Source organism: Primulina huaijiensis, chromosome 14, assembly GCF_012295235.1.
Source record: "Primulina huaijiensis isolate GDHJ02 chromosome 14, ASM1229523v2, whole genome shotgun sequence".
Lineage (NCBI taxonomy): Eukaryota > Viridiplantae > Streptophyta > Magnoliopsida > Lamiales > Gesneriaceae > Primulina > Primulina huaijiensis.
The window spans coordinates 13,831,185-13,850,631 of record NC_133319.1 but is presented as its reverse complement, the minus strand read 5'-3'; the positions used below and the strand labels follow the sequence as shown (position 1 = coordinate 13,850,631).

At 39.2% G+C, this 19,447-nt stretch overlaps 1 protein-coding gene across 2 annotated transcripts in view; it reads left to right on the top strand.

Annotated features, from left to right (window-relative positions):
- The window catches only part of LOC140956940 (DNA-directed RNA polymerase III subunit 2), a 37,777-nt gene that overhangs the window by 7,853 nt on the left and 10,477 nt on the right, over window positions 1-19,447 (top strand). For both annotated transcript variants that reach the window (XM_073413903.1, XM_073413904.1), the window contains 9 exons: window positions 10,549-10,654; window positions 10,749-10,859; window positions 11,276-11,335; window positions 12,075-12,110; window positions 12,216-12,266; window positions 12,345-12,443; window positions 13,044-13,103; window positions 13,190-13,282; window positions 17,971-18,072. In XM_073413903.1, coding sequence (XP_073270004.1) covers window positions 10,549-10,654; window positions 10,749-10,859; window positions 11,276-11,335; window positions 12,075-12,110; window positions 12,216-12,266; window positions 12,345-12,443; window positions 13,044-13,103; window positions 13,190-13,282; window positions 17,971-18,072 — 718 coding nt within the window. The remainder of the gene's footprint in view (window positions 1-10,548; window positions 10,655-10,748; window positions 10,860-11,275; window positions 11,336-12,074; window positions 12,111-12,215; window positions 12,267-12,344; window positions 12,444-13,043; window positions 13,104-13,189; window positions 13,283-17,970; window positions 18,073-19,447) is intronic.

Sequence of the window (19,447 nt, the reverse complement as noted above, 5' to 3'; positions counted from 1 at the left end):
CAACCTCGTGGTGTCCAATAAGATTGGGTGATGATCAGACGTTATTCTCGGAAGCACTGACTGTCTAAACGTGGGGAAAATGGCTTTCCACCCCGCGGTTAAGAGGAACCTGTCTAATCTGCAACAAATTGGGCTTTCTCTGAAGTTGGATCAAGTAAACTTTGTATTCAGTAAAGGGGGGTCGTGAAGACACAATTCCTTAATAAGAACATCAAAGCATTGCATACTCGTTGTGAAGGAGTTGCTGTTCATTTTTTCATCCAAATTTCGAACCACGTTAAAATCACCTCCTCCACACCAGTTTTCCCCACATATGGTGTGCAACCCTGCTAATTCCTCCCAAAATAACTCTCGATGTCTCGGATTACATGGGCCATAAATTGCAGAGAACCACCAAGTGATATCATCTTGGCGCTGGAGTTGAATCGAAACCGAGAAGTTCCCAATCAGATTGTCACGCACCGCAATCACTCGAGGATCCCACAACATTAGAATGCCACCTGATCTTCCTTCCGCTGGTAAACACACCCAATCAACATATCTAGACTTCCACAGACTTGCTACAAAGTGCCGATCAACTGTAATTCTCTTAGTTTCTAAAAACACGGTGATATCCGGGTTTTCCTTGCGGATAACAGTACGCACTAATTCCCTTCTTCTGGCTGACCCTCCCCCTCTAATATTCCAAGAACAAATCTTCATAACAAACGAGTGGGACCCTTCGAAGTCGAGCCTTTGTCATAGTTGACTCCGCACTGCAACCTAACAAGCTCTCTGCTTAGCTTACCCGATGATTTGATCACGTCCTTTTCGGCTGCTGGATGAATGATGTCTTTCTGAGGATCAGTTCCCTTCCAAATCCTGAATCAGTAAATCTCTCGGACCCCGGATTGTCAGAGACATTTGAATGGCCCCCTCCTAAAAACCCACTAGACTGACCCAAAGCAATGAAAGACGCTGGGGAAAAAAAGTGAAGTGAAAGAAGATGTTTTGTATTCGATGAAGGGAAGCAAGAAAGTACCTTACCCACTAGAGGATTAATGTTGCCAAGAATCGAAGGTTGTTTGAAAGGATGTCTTTCATCTTCTTGTGAAAACAACCCCTGGATATCCACATCGACTGCATCGTTATTTGCCTGCGGCTCGGATTGATTAGAAAAAAGGCTGCCCGATTCAGTGGAGTGAAATCCGTCTTCCAATTGATCATCATCAGGTTGTTCTAAATCAATATCATCTGTGTCAACCTGCTCGCAATCTCCTGTCTTGCTCAAATCCTCCATTACTCGATCATAATCTGTCGACTCGCCCCTCTCTTCCTTAGAAGTCAAAATCTTTGTAATGGAATTGTTGCAGCATGTGCTGACCATCTGTCCATAGGGATTCATAGTTGAATGCGGTCCCTCGGCAGTCTTTGTAAGTTCCTTAACCTCACCGTCTCCATTGGATAAAGAATGAATAGGAGATCTTCTAAAATCCGTAACATAGGATCTTCGAATTGAATTTTCAACTCTTTAATCGCTCTTCTTATCCAAATGAGTTCGCACACTCCATGAGCCATAGCTTTGTATTCTGCTCTAGCACTACTTCTTGCAACCACCGATTACTTTTTGTTGCGCCATGTCACTAAATTTCCTCATACTATCGTACAATGCCCAGAGGTCGATTTTCTATCATTGATTGAGCTTGCCCAATCTCCATCAGTGTATACACTCACTCCTCGATCATTTGTCTTTGCAAAATATAATCTTTTCCCATGAGTTTGTTTCCGGTATCTCAAGATTTTGTAAACTACATTGAGGTGGCCTTGACATGGTGAATACGTGTATTGGCTTACTAGGCTTACTCCAAATGCAATCTGGTCATGTATGTCAAAGGTAGATGAGTTTTCCAACAAGGTGCTGATAAATACCTTTATCAACAGATTTTCCTTTGAACAATTTTTCCTTGCTCGATTGTCGTCTTGCTTGGCTTGCATCCCAACATACCAGTTTCTTTCAACAAATCTAAAGTGTATTTTTTTGGGACACTAAAATACCTTTTTTTGTTTCTGGAAAATATCTCAGAGTTCCAAAGGTTTTTTACTTCAAATTCTCGGGCCATCATTCTTGATTTCCTCCAATTATTTATTATCATTCCCAGTGACAATAATGTGATCAACATACACTCTAAGAATGGTGATCTTTCCCTTGCCAAAGCGTTTGACAAATAACGTATAATCTGCTTGTCCCTGATCATATCCAAGGTTTTTTATTACCTTGGAAAATCGATCAAACCAAGTACAAGGAGGTAGAGTTTTGTTGAACTTGCATAGTCTTACCACCTAAATTGTTACAAACCCAGGGGGTTGACTCATATAGACTTTTTCTTAAGTTCTCCATTGAGTTGACAGAAGAATTCGGACAATGTTGAGTTTGGCGACGGGGCAAAAGTTTTAGTGGTCAATTCCATAGGTTTTAGTAAGACCTTTCACCACTAGACGTGCTTTATGCCTTTCAATGGAACCATCAGCCTTGAACTTGATCGCAAAATCCATTTGCGATCAACATTGTTGAAACATTTTATGTTCGCAATCTTGATTTTGATGTTAACAAAACTTGTTATTTTGTTTCTAATAACTTTATCTAAGTGCGCAGAAAGTTACCGAGCCAAAACTGAAACTATCTATACGCAAACTGAAAGCGCCAACTGATTGCCCAAAACTGAACCAGTTCAACTGATTGACCAGCTGATAGGTAGTTCAGCAGAAGACCTTCAGAAGCCCGACCAGCTGATGAAGAGCCCAGCTGACTAGTTCAACTGAAGCAGTGAAATTAGTTCAGCTGACGAGCCAACTGACTTCAATTGACCAGTTCAGGACATCAGTTAGAAACCGACCAGTTTGCAGAATACGCAAGATTATCTCAATGGAATCCAGCCGTGCGCATTTAAGAAAAGTAATTGTCCAGTCAAAGGACAATAATGGAAGTTGCAGGAGAGCTTAAAGTCAAGACGTTACAGAATGACTGTCAGAAAGGACAAGACACAAATATCGAGGAACAGATTCAAACTGCAACGGACAAATTTGATGAGTCTTGATGAACGGCCTCGAAGCCTCTATAAATACAAGATTAAGACCATCAACTGAAGTGTGAAGAAGAGAAGTGTGTGAAGTTCAGAAAAGAAAAAGGGCACGCTCAATTCATATCAGCTTTCAAGAAGCAATTAGCCCAGATTTGAGGGAACACGTCAAAGTGTTATCAGCTTAGATTGAAAGCATTTTTCCCTCGGTGTGTTCTCACACACGCACACACATCATCGCTCACATATACAGAGAATTGAGTGTACTGATAAGTTGAGTGAGTCTTGCACAAAGATATGAAACTTGTGTATGTAGTCTTTAACACATAGACGGTAAACAAGTGTTGGCTGGAAGGTGTTGTCTACAGTCTAGACTAGGTGTTCAGTTAGGCAGTAGCGTAGTCCTAAGATGAGTGGGTTTGTACAAGATGTTGTATAAATTAAAGTCTTCTAGTGAATCCTACCCGATGTAGTAGAAGGGGTGACGTCAGAGCAGTCGAAGTCTCCGAACATCCATAGACATATCATGTGTACTTAACTGTTTAACTATCATTTTCAAATTGATTTGATCAGCTCGAGCTGTCATCAGTTCAGTTCTCACGATAACTGAACTAATATATGCGAGAACTGATTCCCCTTATTTCAGTTATTCAGTTTACACAAGTTAAAAGGCTTTCAAATTAGTCAGCTTTCTTAACGAAAGATTATTTCGAGTGTCTTCCGCTTGAACCAAACTCGATTTAATTAATCGGTGTTTACATTCTTAGAACACGAGCTATTGAAGCTCATTGAGAATATTGTGTTTGAAGCACCTTCGCAGGTGTTAAAACCGATCTATCAAACATTATTCTTCCTTTCTGGTAACTCTACCAAATTCCAGGTGTTATTTTGTTTTAGTGCAGACATTTCTTCAAGAACAACAATTTCCACAAGGAATAGCTAGTGCTTCCATGATAGACCTAGGAATAAATTCACTTTCTAATTTTGAGGTAAAAACACGAAATGTGGGAGACAAATTAGAATATGAGACAGATTTGGAAATTGGATGTTTGGTACAAGATTGAATACTCTTTCTGACTGCTATTGCTATGTTGATATCAACAAATGTACCTGATTTGTTCGAGGATTCTACCACCGGTTCATCTTCTTGGCTTTGGCCAGGATTTATAGTTTCTTTATCAACTTGAGGATTTTTCCTCCTTGAATAAACTATGTCCCACTGTCGTTGTACTCCCCCTGTTTCCAACACTTCTGGATCATTAGTTTCTCTAATTTTTGGGCTGGCTTGAATAGGATCAGAGACATTTGTGACGTCCGGACTCACGCCAAGTAGAGGTAGAGTATCCCAGGAGTAACAAAATTCATCATTTCCTCGCCTTGAAACGAAGTGTTAGAAAAATAAGAGAGATCCTCGCAAAAGGAGACGTCACAACTAACATATGTTTTTCTAGTGTGTGATAGCCCTTTTCAGTAGGAGAATACCCGATAAAAACTGTGTTTTAGCTTGACAATAAGATTTTCTATGCTTATGGGCATGGACATGCACAAAGGCCGTGCACCCAATGCTCTTAAAGAGCAGATTATTGGAGCTAGAAACTTGTGGGTATTTCTTGGTGAGAAGAGACAAAGGTGTGACAAAGTTTATGGGACGGATAGGTAGGTGATTTATGAGATATGCAACCGTAAGAAGAGCATTTACCCACAGATATATTGGAACATTTGTTGTAAACATAGGAGCACAGGCTACTTCCAACAAATGACGGTTGCTTCTTTCGGTTACTCCGTTTTGTTGTTGGGTATCGACACATGAACATTAGTGGATAAGGGTTTTTTCAGCCATTGGAGAGAGCCAGAGAGGGGCAACGGGAACAAGGGTTTTTTTAGCCGTTGCTTCACCCAAAGAAGAATTGGTGGATGCAGTTGGATATTGAAGGTCGATGAACCCTTAGGCTCGTGATACCATATAAATTAATGGAGAGGTAAATAAAGAAACGAAACTATTCTGCAAAATAACTTATTCTATTGATTTTTTTTTGATCGGAAACAATATTTTATTATAATGATATTAAATTTTACAATAGCGGATAAGCAATCCGCAAGATTAATAAAAATTACAAGATTACATCGCCTTTATCACGACCAAACATATTTCCAATCCCTAACTAAATCCGAGATACGAAGATGTTTATATTCTGGCAACACTATCAACCAACTTGAAACCCTGAATTTTATTTTTTCCCAAATTTCATCCAATGACTCCGATTTTTCTTCAAATAATCTTGTGTTTCTTTCCAACCATATCGACCAAAATGTGCAATGAACAATCATAGACCACAATCTCGAGTGTCTTCTCCCCGCTTGCCAACTTGGTTATAATAAAAACATGTCTTTTGCGTTCCTCGGAAAAATCCACAGAAAGCCCATTTCTTGTAACACCTTTAACCAAATACTATATGAGAATGAACAATGCAACAACAAATGATCTTGATTTTCTTCATTTTTCCGGCATAGACAACACCAATTCGGGCATAAAGCACAGGCCGGCCATCTTCTTTGCACGAAGTCACAAGTCTGTAATTTCCCCAATGCCACTATCCACGAGAAAACTTGAACCTTTGGAGGAACAGGTACATCCCAGATATTGCGAATGAATGAGAAAGACGGAAAATTTGGACTTGTGAAGAATGAATTATAGAAAGACTTTACAGAAAACACACCCAAGGATTCCCCCAACCACATTCTAAAATCCCCAACACCCCACTGAACCCTAACTGATTCTAAGACCCCTAGCAGTATAGCAAACTCACGTTCCTCTATCTCGTTGAAATTCCTCCTAAATCTTAATTCCCAACTAATTACAGAGTTGACATTTCCAGTAGCCGCGGATACAAAATAAACGAAATACGAAAAAAAGAAGGAAAACGCTCTTTAAACGAGACTCCTCCCACCCACTCATCCCCCAAAAGCGAATGATGTTGCCCTCTCTGAACACTCCCTTAACCAACTGATGAAAAGCCGGGAAAGATCGAGAAATGCATTTCCAAGGACTTCTGAACGTCGATTTCTCCGCCAACCCCAAATCCCATCCATTTTCGTGAACCCCATAGAGGCTGCAAATTACCTTTTTCCATAGGGTCCCACTTTCCACCGACCCTCTCCACCATCATTTTCCAAGTAATGCTTTGTTTCTTAAGCAAATATTTCCCAGTGCCAGTCCTCCCCAATCCTTTGGTTTGCACACTTGCTCCCATCCTACTACGTGGCAATGATTTTCCCCATCGGGTCCATCCCAAAAACAATTCCTCATTATTTTTTCCATCTTTAGTGCAACATGATTAGGCACTCTAAATAGTGACATAAAATAAGATGGCATGGCACACAAAATTGTCTTAATCAGAGTAAGCCGACCCCCTTTTGAAAGAAAAGACTTTTTCCAACTTGCCAACTTTTTTGCCATTTTTGAGAGTACCGGTTCCCAAAATTCCATTGTCCTCGGGTTTCCTTCCAAAGGAATTCCCAAATATTTAATCGGCCATTTTCCTTTTTTGCATCCAATTTCACCTGCCAACTCATCAGTTTCATCATCCGATCTATTAATTCCAATCAACTCACGTTTTTCCCAATTTATCCTTAACCCGGAATGACGGCCGAAGCTATTGAGAAGACCCACAATTTCCAACAAATGTTCCTTTGACTTTGCAAAAAATAGGGTATCGTCCGCAAATTGTATGTGCGAGATTTGGACTTTTTGTCTACCAACCTCAAGGCCTACCACTATCTTATCTTCCTTTGCCTTGTCAATCATCCTTCCCAACCCATCGACAACCAAATTGAAAAGAAATGGAGATAATGGATCTCCCTGCCTGATTCCTCTTTCCCCTTTGATTTTTCCCCGTGGTCTTCCGTTAATGAATATCGAAAAAGAAACATTTGAAACGCATCCCATGATCCACATCCTCCATCTTTCTCCGAATCCTTTTTTCCTTAACACATAATCTAGAAATTTCCAGTCAACATTATCATAAGCCTTTTCCAAATCAACTTTAAACACCCATCCCTTTTTCTTATTTTTCCGATACACCTCCACAAGCTCATTTGCAATTAGACAACAATCCAGGATCTGTCTTCCCTTAATAAAGGCACATAGGTTCTCCGCAATTGTAAAACTCATGACTTTTTTCAATCTGCTAGCCAATACCTTTGCCAAGATCTTATACAAGCTTGTAATCAAACTAATAGGTCTAAAATCTTTGATCCTGATCACATCTTGTTTCTTCAGGATGAGGCAGATGTAAGTTTCGCTAGTAATACCGTTGACAATTCCACTTTCGAAAAATTCTGCGAATACTTTCATTACGTCCTCTTTCACCGTATCCCAATTCTGTTGGAAGAAGGCCATCGTGAATCCGTCCGGACCTGGGGCTTTCGACCCATCACTTTCAAACACCGCTCTTTTTACCTCTTCCTCCGCAAATGGCAGCTCCCACCCCTCTGCTTGACTTGACTCTAATTCACTCCAATCCAGTCCTATAAAAACCCCTTCTACCCCTTCGAACTCCCTTTCCACCCCTTCCGATTTCCTGTACAAATTCCGGTAATATCGTAAAATTTCCCCTTCGACTTGTGTATCAGCGGTGACCACAGACCCATCTTCCAATTCCACTTTGTCAATCGTCGCTTTATTCCTTCTGTTGTTCAATAAAGAATGGAAAAATTTCGAGTTCTGATCCCCTTCCTTCATCAATTTTAATTTTGTTCGTTGACTATCCATTTGGGCTCTTCGGATTATCACATTCTCCAACTCACATCTTCAATCCTTCCTTTCTTCATTTAAAATTTCAGACCACGATCCATTGCCTTCTAGCACGTCCAACTGTTTAATCTTGAAGCTCAACTCCTTAAATCTAATGCCCACATCTCCCCATTCCTCCCTGTTCCATTTTAAAACCTCTTCTTTGATCTTTTTTAGCTTTTTCATAAATTTGTAACCTTCCCACCCACGAGTAATTCCATTATTCCACCATTCCTTAACCAAATCTCTGAATTTATGATGAGACAACCAGACATTCTCGAATCTAAAAGGAGCCGGGTCCCACCTCAATTTTTCCGTGTCGAAGATCACCGGGCAATGGTCCGAAGTAATCTTTGGTAGAACCGTTTGTCTAAATGTTGGGAATATATTATTCCAACCTCTGGTGATGAGGAATCTGTCTAAGCGACGGCAGATTGGTTCAACCCTAAGATTAGACCAAGTAAATTTTGCATTAAGAAGCGGTGGATCAATAAGTTGTAACTCGTCAATCAAACAATCAAAGCATGTCATACTCGTGGTGAGAGATCGACTATTCATCTTTTCCCCCGTGTTTCTGACCACATTGAAGTCCCCTCCCAAACACCATCTATCCCCGCATATCGAGTGTAATCCAGCTAATTCATCCCAAAAAATTTCCCGATCTCTCGGCTTAACCGGTCCATAAATGCCTGAGAACCACCAGCTAGCTTCTTCATGCGAACGTATCTCAATCGACACTGAGAACTCTCCAATCGACACTGAGAACTCTCCAATCAAGTTATTAATAACTTCCACAACTCTTGGATCCCACATTACCACAATAGCCCCCGCACTTCCCACCGACGGTAACCACACCCAATCTACAAATCGCGGCTTCCACACACTTGCAATGAAACCTCTATCAACTCGTTCTCTTTTTGTTTCCAATAGCACCACAATATCCGGATTTTCATGACGTATGATTTTGTGAACAAGTTCTCTCCTTCTGGCCGCCCCTCCTCCTCTGATATTCCAAGAAAAAATTTTCATATTGACACATTTGCTCCCTTGGAGGATGAACCTCTCTCATAACTGATCCCACACTTAAGTCTGTATAGTTCTCTATCTAACATTTGATTTGATTTCTTCACCCCTTTCCCTCATCTTCCAACTGTAAGATATTCCTCCCTCTTTCCCTCCTGACAGATTTTGTTTACCATGGCAGCCCTGTCGGATTTTGCTTTCTCGATTCCCTGCTTTTCATCTACCCTCACCGTCCCTCCGCCTAACAACCCACTAGACAACCCCAGAGCTGAAAACGAAGCTGGTAGGATAGAATGAAGATTGAAATAATGATTTAAAATTGAAGAGTGTATATCTGAAAGTACCTGACCCACATTAGTATTCATGTTTACCGTTTTAGGTCGCTTGGCCGAAATAATTGATTGTTTTGGAGATGAGAACAATTCCGCCAATGACTCAACAGCTTCCTCCATTGTAGCGGATTCTGTGTATTGTGCTGAATCCTGAGACTCAGTTTCGAAAGATTCTAAATCGACTTCCAGCGGATCATCAAGTGAATCCTCAAAGTCGACCTCATCATTGACATCCATCTCGCACATCCCCTTCTTTGTGCCTAGGAATCCCAAATTAATACCTCCATCCAGACCATCTTCAAACTCGTCTTCTACATTTGCTCTCTGTTTTCTTCTATGATAGGTTATCCCGAAAGTAGGCACTAAATTCTTGTTACTAAGAACATCCACCCTTTTGTCCTGGCCCGCAGGCTCCCTGTCTTCCATAGAATTGATTGAAGAATTGCCGAATTTAGCAAGGTCTTTAGGGACGATTCTCGCTAGGATTTTGGTCACCTTTCCCCCATTATTTTTTGAACTTCCACTTCTACTTGCTGAATTATTTTTTTCCTCCCCGTATTCCTCAACCCCTGCACTTCATCTTGTCTTCCCATGCTGATACCCGATCCAATATCTTCCCCCACAGGTTCCTTGTTGAGTACATTGTTTGGTGTAGCTTCTCTATCACTATCTCCTTTACCCGTCCCGCAATGATGTATTCCATTTTGCTGCACTTTCCTGTGAATATTCGTATTGCCCCATCCCGCCAAAGTCCTCTTGCCATTCACCACCACTTGCGCATAAGTTTGTTTTTCATAGCTATCATAAGCCAAGGAATCAAATGTTTCAACCCGGATAGTTATCTCTCTAATCCCTCCTTCCAACGGTATTTCAATCTACTATGAATGAATCCTCCTCAATCCTATCAAATATCTGTGATTGGTTCAGTACAATAATTTACCAGAAATACAAAAGGAGATTTGAATATATTCTTGTAGAAAAAGTTTAATGTCTTGAATCTGAAAAGCTAATTACAAAACTCTTAAATAAAGTTTACAAGGTGATCCTAAAAGGAAACAAAAATCTGTACATAGTTAAAGGATATTTTGTATTAATTATATCCCTAAGATATGGTCCTATCTACAAATAAAATGATCTTATACACAATTGACTATATTCTATTCAACATTTCTACAGAAGGAATTGTTCTTAGATGCTGATGAGCCACTATGTGAATAAAAGAATAGCTCTTCTTTCTTGTCATAGGACTTAAAGATCATTTTAGCTTTGAAATTTCCATTCTGTCTTTTATAACGGCATTGTTTCCTTGAATTGTATTCCTAACAGATTTTTTCTTTTCTCTCAGTGTGCAAGCTTCTGTTACCAGCAGCACGGAGACAACAAAGAGTAAAACAGTTATAAAAATGGAGAAAGAGAAGATATATTTGTACCTGAATCAGTTCACAACCAAGGTTGATATGTCTTTTTAAGTCCTTTCTCCTCTCTCTTTTTGTAGTTTTGTTCTTGTCATTAATTTCGTTCCGTGGTTGCATTATCTTTTCATAGGTTCCTATTATGGTAGTAATGAAAGCTATGGGTATGGAGAGCGATCAAGAGGTTGTCCAGATGGTTGGAAGAGACCCTCGTTATAGTGAACTGCTACTGCCTTCAATTGAGGTACACAATCTGGTTTAGGATGAACTGCTACTGCCTTCAATTGAGGTACACTATCTGGTCAGGGCTCAATATCTAGGAACGAATTATCATTTCTCTTCAAAGAAACATCCAGCAATATTTTGGGTTTGTTGGCCTTTATAAAATTATGAAGTTTTCTGCTGGAGCCTTTTGACTAGGTATCTTGTCTGTTGGATGAAATTGAGCTTTAGAGCTACTGAATCTTCAAGAATCTGATGAATTGTATGTCTATCATGAGTCCTGAAATGCAAAGGATAGCAAGTTGGGTTGTCAATTTAAATATTCGAAAATTTGTACCAGAAGGATGTGTTTTATACTTTCCTGTAATTAATAATGAATTTTGTTTTCAATAAAAAATGTGGCTTCTGAATTTTCTTCGTATTATATTTTGTATTCAGGATTGTGCGAAGGAAGCTGTATACACCCAACATCAGGCACTAGAGTTCCTTGAACAGAAGGTTTTGTTCATCGGAAGAAGTTTGATCGTACTTTGTCATTTCGAAAGAAACAAATAATGAATTTATGGCTTTCCTTAACTAAACATTTTATGAAACAGCAAAATACTTTACTGGTGTATCTAACATTTGTTACTGGTGCAACCTAACAAACTGAGAGAAACACTATAGTGACAGTTATTAAAATACAGTAAATTGTTTGTTACTCGATTTATTATTGATTTCTACCAAGAAGAAAGTGAAGCTAAAAATGCCTATATTACCAGTCAATATTTTAATGAGTTGGGGATTCTGCTGGATTGTTCATTTTGGAGTTGGAGAACAAAGGCCAGATATCGATTTCTTGTACTTCAATATATCAAATAATCTACTGTAATACTTGTGAGTCGTGTGTATATCAGATATGTGATTTCAGCAGAAGGTGGGGCATACTAACTGGGCGGGTCATTTATAGTTAACAATTGAAGCAATTTCCTGTACACGAACCCCAAACACCCATGGATGTGTCGGAGATAAATATGAAGATATAGATTGTACACTTTCAGATTTTTATAAAAATGATAATCGTCACACAGGTGACATAATATTTCAGATGTCTTGCTTGTTTGAGTAGTTTATTCTATTTAAAATCTAGGAATTTCCTTTGCGATATGCACAATTTTTTACTCCATCTTCTGTAGCTTTCTGCTGATGTTTAATTGCTTTTACCTTTTTTCTCAATCATTGTTGTTTCATGATGTAGGTTAAAACTTTACCATATTATACTGCTTTTGCGAAGGTCTGTTATTGTTTGTTGCCTTAGTATAAATTTGAGAAAACTTTTCTTCTCTTTCAAATCTATTTTGCTCATGGTCCTATTTCCTATCCTTCATGTCGTATTCAGGAAGGGCGCCCTCTCAGTATCCTTCATGACATATTTCTGGCCAACATTCCAGTAGGTTCAATATTTTGTTATGGTCCTTCATAAATGTTTGCTATTTTTCTGATTTGCAAACCCCCCATTCCCTTGCAGGTCCGTCAAAACAATTTTCGTCCAAAATGCATATATGTTGCAGTGATGTTGAGACGCATGATGGAAGCGATCTTAAATAAAGATGCAATGGATGATAAGGTGTAACTGGCTAGGCCTGTACTTACAATAATTTTATCAATTAATTTTGTGGGTTCTTAGTTACTTGATTGTTATCTTATCCTTCTGGCAGTTAACAAGGGCGGTTTTAGACATAAACCTTTGTATTATTATTTTGGTTTTTATTCCATGTTGCCGCACTGTACTTTTGTAATCGTTAATTAATTGGTTGGTCGTTTGCATTGGGAGAGGCGATACCTCAGATATTTATTTTACTCTTGAAACAAATATTAGCACAGACTGGAGGTTGGTTTTTCCACCGTCAGCTCACAATTTCTTTTTTTGCGGGATAGCAATGGCAAAAATCACCCTGTTCGAAAATCCCGGCCAACCTAGAAAATGTTTTTGTTTGTATCTGATTCAGGTTTTGCAATTGTTATCATTGTTGTGTTGCTGATTTACTGTATAATTTGACTATTTTGGTACCAAATTGTTAATGATTTATCTTGCTATGTGGTTTGATGTTGGAAGTGACTTTTCATGTGATATTAGTTTGCTCTACAAAGTAAACTTTCAACCTTGGTGATGCCATTAATTCTTATAGATAGTGTTTGTTATTATTTAATCTACTTAACATTGAAGGATTATGTGGGCAACAAAAGACTGGAACTCTCTGGTCAATTGCTATCATTGCTTTTCGAGGTATTTTTGAGGTCCTTCGGTGGTTTCATCTTTCAGTTAATGATGATTAAATACCATTAAATCTCTATCTTAACTTTGTATTGTAGGATTTATTCAAGACCATGAATGATGAGGCCAGAAAGACGATAGATACAATTTTGGCAAAGCCCAGCCGTTCCAGCCGGTTTGACATTTCTCAGGTTTGTCCTGATGTCTGAAGTTGTGTGACATAAAAGCAAGAACATAAGAAGACAAAGTATTACCCCAAGCTTTGCGAATTTCACACATGTTTAATGATATCGGTTATTTATTAAATTATTTTGTGTGGAAAACATAATCCAGTGGCATTCTTGAATATAATAAAAGCTGCGGTGTTGCATATATTTGCTGGTGTTCACTGGTTCACTTTTCTTTGATTCCATTATTAATGCTCTTAAAGTGCCTCATCTGAAGAGAGATTTTGGTATTACGAACAGCAGCATGCTGCATCCACTTGCGTGAGTTGAAAATGTGTTTGTCTTAACTTGTCAATGGACTCAGCTGTGTTTAAGTGAAGTGCCATACGAATCCGTGAACCTCCGAAGGGTATGGTAAATTTTGTTTCAACAAATGAAGAAGTGTATTTGTTGCAATCACAAAGCAGAGAAACACACAAAAGGTAAATGGATGAAAATAAACTCAATGTACCATAATGAAATGGAGGAAAAAACCCAGAGAATAATCTCTGTACAACCCTAGCTCAAGCTAGCACAGTCACTCAGTGAAAAAGAATAAATAACTCTGCATAGTCTCGTGCTCCCAATATTTTCTACCCTTCTCACGTGTGTGTCTGACCTCTCTTTCTTCTGTAGTAAACTGACTTGATAATGGGCTTTTCTCTCGCAAAGTGACTCCCCATTTTGGCCCACAACTATACCCCCTTCGTTTGAAACAGCCTTGTCCTCAAGGCTGAAACTACGGAAAGGAGTTGAAAATGTAGCAGTTACCTCCCATGTGACTTCCTCTGCAGGCCTTCCTTTCCAATGGATCAAAATCTTTTGCACCTTCTTGCCCCCAACATATTTGAATCTTCTAGCCATAACCTGTTCTGGCTCGAATTCCATAGTCAAAGCTGCTTCTATATGGTTAGATTACAGAGGGGAGTGGTGAATTTTAGAGTCTGGTTGGGAGACCAGACCAGTCGGGTATATTCTCCGTTCGATCCTTTTATAACTCCTTTCCTTTCTCATCTTTCCCTTACTTTTCTTACTTTGAAAATATCTGGAATGTACCAATCCCCCATAAAGTTCAGGTTTTCGTGTGGATTGTGGCTCTGGGGAAATTACCCACTTGTGATTCGATGCAAAGAAGGTGGCATCTATGTGTGTTAAGTCCGCAATGGTGCGCTCTATGCCGGAAGCAAGAAGAAAATCAGGATCACTTGTTAGTGCATTGCTCTTTCTCAAAAGAGATTTGGAAGAAAGTGTTGCTTGAATTGGGTTTTCAGTGGGTGTTTCCGAGGACAGCTGCAGATATGATTGTCATGGAGCCAGGAGGAGTTCCAACCAGAAAATTTTTGACCTTCTGGCACGTTATGATACATTGTACGCTTTGGTCTATATGGTTGGAGAGAAATAAAAGAATATTCCAAGACGTTTCGGAAACAGCGGAAGATATCTGGGAGAAAATCAAGTTCAGGGTTGCGAGTTGGTTAATAAGTATTAAAGAATTTAATCATTTGAATATTTCTGATTTGATTAGGGATTGAAAATATGTATGGACATGAAGTTAGTAGGATAGTATTGTCTTAGTTGTGTTCAATCTACTTATGCGGATTACTCATCCGCTATTTTTGTAAAATTCTATCTATTAATAAATTCTAGTTTCATATCAAAAAAAAAAAAAAAAGCTGCTTCTAAACCCCTCGGCAGAGCTTGTGCATACCCTGAACTCCCCACAACTTTATTAAGACAGGAAGCATGGAACACCGGATGTATCTTAGAACCAGGAAGTAACTGTAACTGTAACTTGTATGCTGCATTTCCCACTTTCTGCAGCCCCCTAAAAGGGCCATAATATTGCAGGGCCAGTTTCTGATAAATCCTTCTCTACACACTGACTGTTGCTTGTGTGGTCTTAACTTCAAAAATACCATGTCACCAACTTGGAATGATACATCTTTTCTATGAGTGTTTGCATGTTTTATCATTCTCTGATTCGCGCTATGCAAGTTTTATTTCAGTTGCCTCGTTAATTTATCTGATCATCTCTATCTGAAAGTTCTTGGGACACCGTTACTACTATTGTCTCATTGGGCTAAAATTGTGTAACCTTCGGTGGTTTCCTTCCATATACAATCTCAAAAGGAGTCTTACACGCATCCATGTGATATGACATGTTATACATAAACTCAGCTTAGGGAATCCTTAAGGCCCATGTATAGGCTGTTCCGATGCAAAACAACGCAGCCAAGCGAAGAAGTCCATAGCAATGTCTTCCCAAATGGCATTGAAAATGGGCAACGGATGTAATAACCCAGCTGGTTTAGTGGCCTCTTGTTTCTGTCTTTGACAAATTGAACATCCTGCGACATACTTCACCACATCCCTCTTTTACACTTCGCCAGAAAAACTGTTAGCAAACCTTTTTAATGTCCTCCAAGCACCTGAATGACCACTCAAGGGAGTAGCATGTGACTCCAAAATTTTATCAAGCCATGCCGACTCTTTAGGCACAACCAGCCTCGCCTTATGCGGTGAAAATCCATTAACCAGAATATGCACCACTACCCTCAATTCCTTGATAAGCTTTTGAATTACAGCTTGCAACCGTGGATCCTGTTCCACTGCCTCCCTTATTTCCTTAGCCCCTAACCACACTGGAATAGAAACATTTTCAGCTCCATTTCCTCCACCTTCCTTTAAAGGGCAAAAGCTGTGGTATGCGCCATTGCTGGTTCCAGACTTGTCGCCTCCACCCATCCCAGCACCAACAACAGAATGACACGATGGATTTGGGCTTTGAGGAGGTCTAGCATGTTGAGCATTAAATCCTTCATTGCGCGACATGTACAAAGACGATGGGTTGTATTCTCCTTTTCAATCTATTGGACTCGGCTCAGTTTCTCTCTTTCATTTTGATAGGTTCGACCCAAAAGTCCATTAGAATGACCATTCCTCTCCAAACATGAACCCATGCCTGACCAACCCATAGAATACCCTATCGGCGACCTAAACAATTCCTCCTCAATGTTGCGCGCCAAATCCATGGCACAATTTATCGTTCATGGACCATGGGTTCTTAGCCGCAATCGTAACTCCTCCCTCAAGCCACTCAAAAAATACCCCAAACATTGGTTCTGGTGGGTCTCCAATCTTCACAAGCAAAACTTCGACCAAATGCTGATATCTCACCGATTGTATGAATGTGTACCATGCATTTCAAATTATTGTTATGCTTTTCCAGCCAACCTAAAGGATATGTTCCACCAAATGCTGGTATCTCAACTCTTCGCTTAACGAGTCTCATTATCCACCCCCCCCCCCAAATAGTTGTCAGTCGCGCATAGCGCCCCGTAGCGCAGAGGTTGCCCGTGGCTATAGCGAATAGCGTAGCGAGGGTTATTTGAAAGTAAAACGCCACAAGTATGTAAATATATAATATATAGCATATAGTAACATCAATTTAAAAACCTTAATTTCCAGCATAAAATTCCATCAACTTTAATTGTAAAATACTAAAACCTGAAATTATTTTAAGTTTTTTCGTTGAAATATCAATAGCGAGGGCTACGGAGGCTATTGACAACTATGCACCCCCCCACCCCCCATGTTTCCCTTGTGCGGACCCATTCTTTCCTTTATATTCTTCTGAATAGGTGAGTAGCTATTCACTCCCTCCTGTTGTTTATCATTAGCAGCTGGGTCATCTTCCACCGACGGTGCCTTTCCTCTAATAATTTTTTCACCAATGTTTTCAACTCTCGTAGATCATTGAGAGCCTTGCTGACAGAGCTCAGATTAGCCTTCATTGCATTAATGTCTACTTGCATCTTTATCATATTCTCTTGTGTTGCCATCACCATCTTCTCCAGCATATCCCATTTAGCCCCTAAATTCGTGGATGCCATTATTTTCTTGAGCGATTCCGGCAGGTTAGACCACATGTTGCGATCACAAAGAGAAACAAAGAAAAGGTAATGGATAAAAATAAACCCAATTCATTATTATGAATAACTAACTCTACACACTGACTGTTGCTTGTGTACAACCCTAGCTCAAGCTAGTACAGTCAAGGAAAAAGAATAACTAACTCTGCACAGCCTCATGCTCCCTGATATATTCTACCCTTCTCACTTGTGTGCATGACCTCTCTTTCTTCTAGAATAAACTAACTTGATAATGGGGTTTTTTCTCTCGCAAAGTGACTCTTCCCATTTTGGCCCACAATAGTTTTAGATAGATGCACGACTGTTTATAAAAGTAAATATTTATGGGCCTTTGCTGGTTTATTTATCCTTGATAGAATAAACTAACTTGATAATGAGCTTTTCTCTTGCAAAGTGACTCTCCCCATTTTGGCCCACAATATTATCAGATAGATGCACGACTGTTTATAAAAGTAAAGATTTATGGGCCTTTAGGATGGTTCTTTGAAAGTTTTGCACCAAGAAATGTTATATATGTAGACAAGATCTTCAAATGTAATCAATAGCATGGGTCAGATCGGGACCTGAATTACCTGATTTTCCTCTGTCCAATCGACTTTGGGTCAGATCAGGACCTTAATTACCTGTCCCGAATGCCCACTCCTGTTAATAAGTGTGATTCTTCACTTTTATTGCTTCTGCGATTGACATGTTCAGTATGGATTAATTTGTTTTTGCATTATGTTTTTGTACGTTTTCCAGTTTATAGTGAAGGATAGCGTTACTGTTGGTCTAGAAAGAACTCTTTCTACTGGAAATTGGGATGTCAAAAGGTTCAGGATGCATCGAAAAGGCATGACTCAGGTGATCACCCCTTAATTTTATACATACCTTTTGATGCATCCCCCTCTATTTATTTATTTGTCCGTCTATCTTCCTATGGTCATTGATTTTTGTTGCAACCACAATAAAAATACACAGATGATATTGAAATGGAATTAACTGAATGTATTATGCTGAAGTCTTTGTACAACCCTAGCTCATGCTAGTACTTGTCACTCGAAAAAAGAAAATAACTAACTCTCCTCTAGCAATATTCTTTCCGCAAATATTTCCCCCCTTCTCACGTGTGTGTCCCCTATTTCGTCAAGAATAAACAAAGTTAATTATGGGCTATCACTCACTATTTGGATCTTTTCTTTTGGGCCCACAGCAATATCCCCTTCAAAGCAGCCTTGTCCTCAAGGCTGAATGTGAGGTATTGCGAAGCAAGCGAGCAGAAAAATGTTGAGCATAGCAGGGAAAAGAAAGTTATTTTATTTATTAATTATAAAGTCCTCTAGAACATACATTTTAATAAAATCACATCCCAAAGAATTAAAGAAAATAAAATCACATCCAATTTACAAACCTTTTATCCAAGTTGATCATTAAATCCAGGAACAGGTACCATATGAATTTCCTTTTCCATGTCCTCATTTAGAAAATACATTCTTCACATATAGTTGCTTGAATGAATGACCTATCAAGATTCGCTGCAACAGACAACATTCTTCGAACTGTATCAAGTTTCGCTATTGGAGAAAATGGTTCAGAAGAGTCAACCCCATAGGTCTGAGTGAAGCCTTTGGCAACCAAGCGAGCTTTGTATCCGTCCAAGGAGCCATCGGAGTTATTTTGTATTAAATATCAACTTGCATCCTACAATAGAATTTCCTTTAGATAAATCAACTTTCTCCCATGTAGAGTTATTTTTCAGAGCTCTCATCTCCTTAGAAATTGCCTATTTCCACTCATTTATCTTTGGAGCTTCCTGTACATTGTTAGGAACACTAATAGAGTCGAGTTGATAAACAAGAGCATGGAAGGAGGGAAACAGATTTGTGTAGTATACAAAATTTGACATTGGGTGTTTCGTACATGACTATTTTTCTTCTGAGCAATATGAAGTTCAATATCGTTTGAAGGGGCTACCTTGGGTATATACCTTGAGTGTGATTATCAAAACTTGTCAAGGTATCTTTGCAAGTGTCACGATTTGGCTGAGACTTGATTCATGTCTTCATAGTTGGACAATTCCACTGCCTCTTTGTGCTTGACCTTTCCTTGTATAAACAAGACCTTGAACTGTTTCTTTCCTTCCTCTCTTGTGTTAGATTTATAAAATAGCGTAACTTCATCAGAAACATCATCATCTATGAAATCAATTGTTAAGTTTGAATGAGTTAAACATTAATCT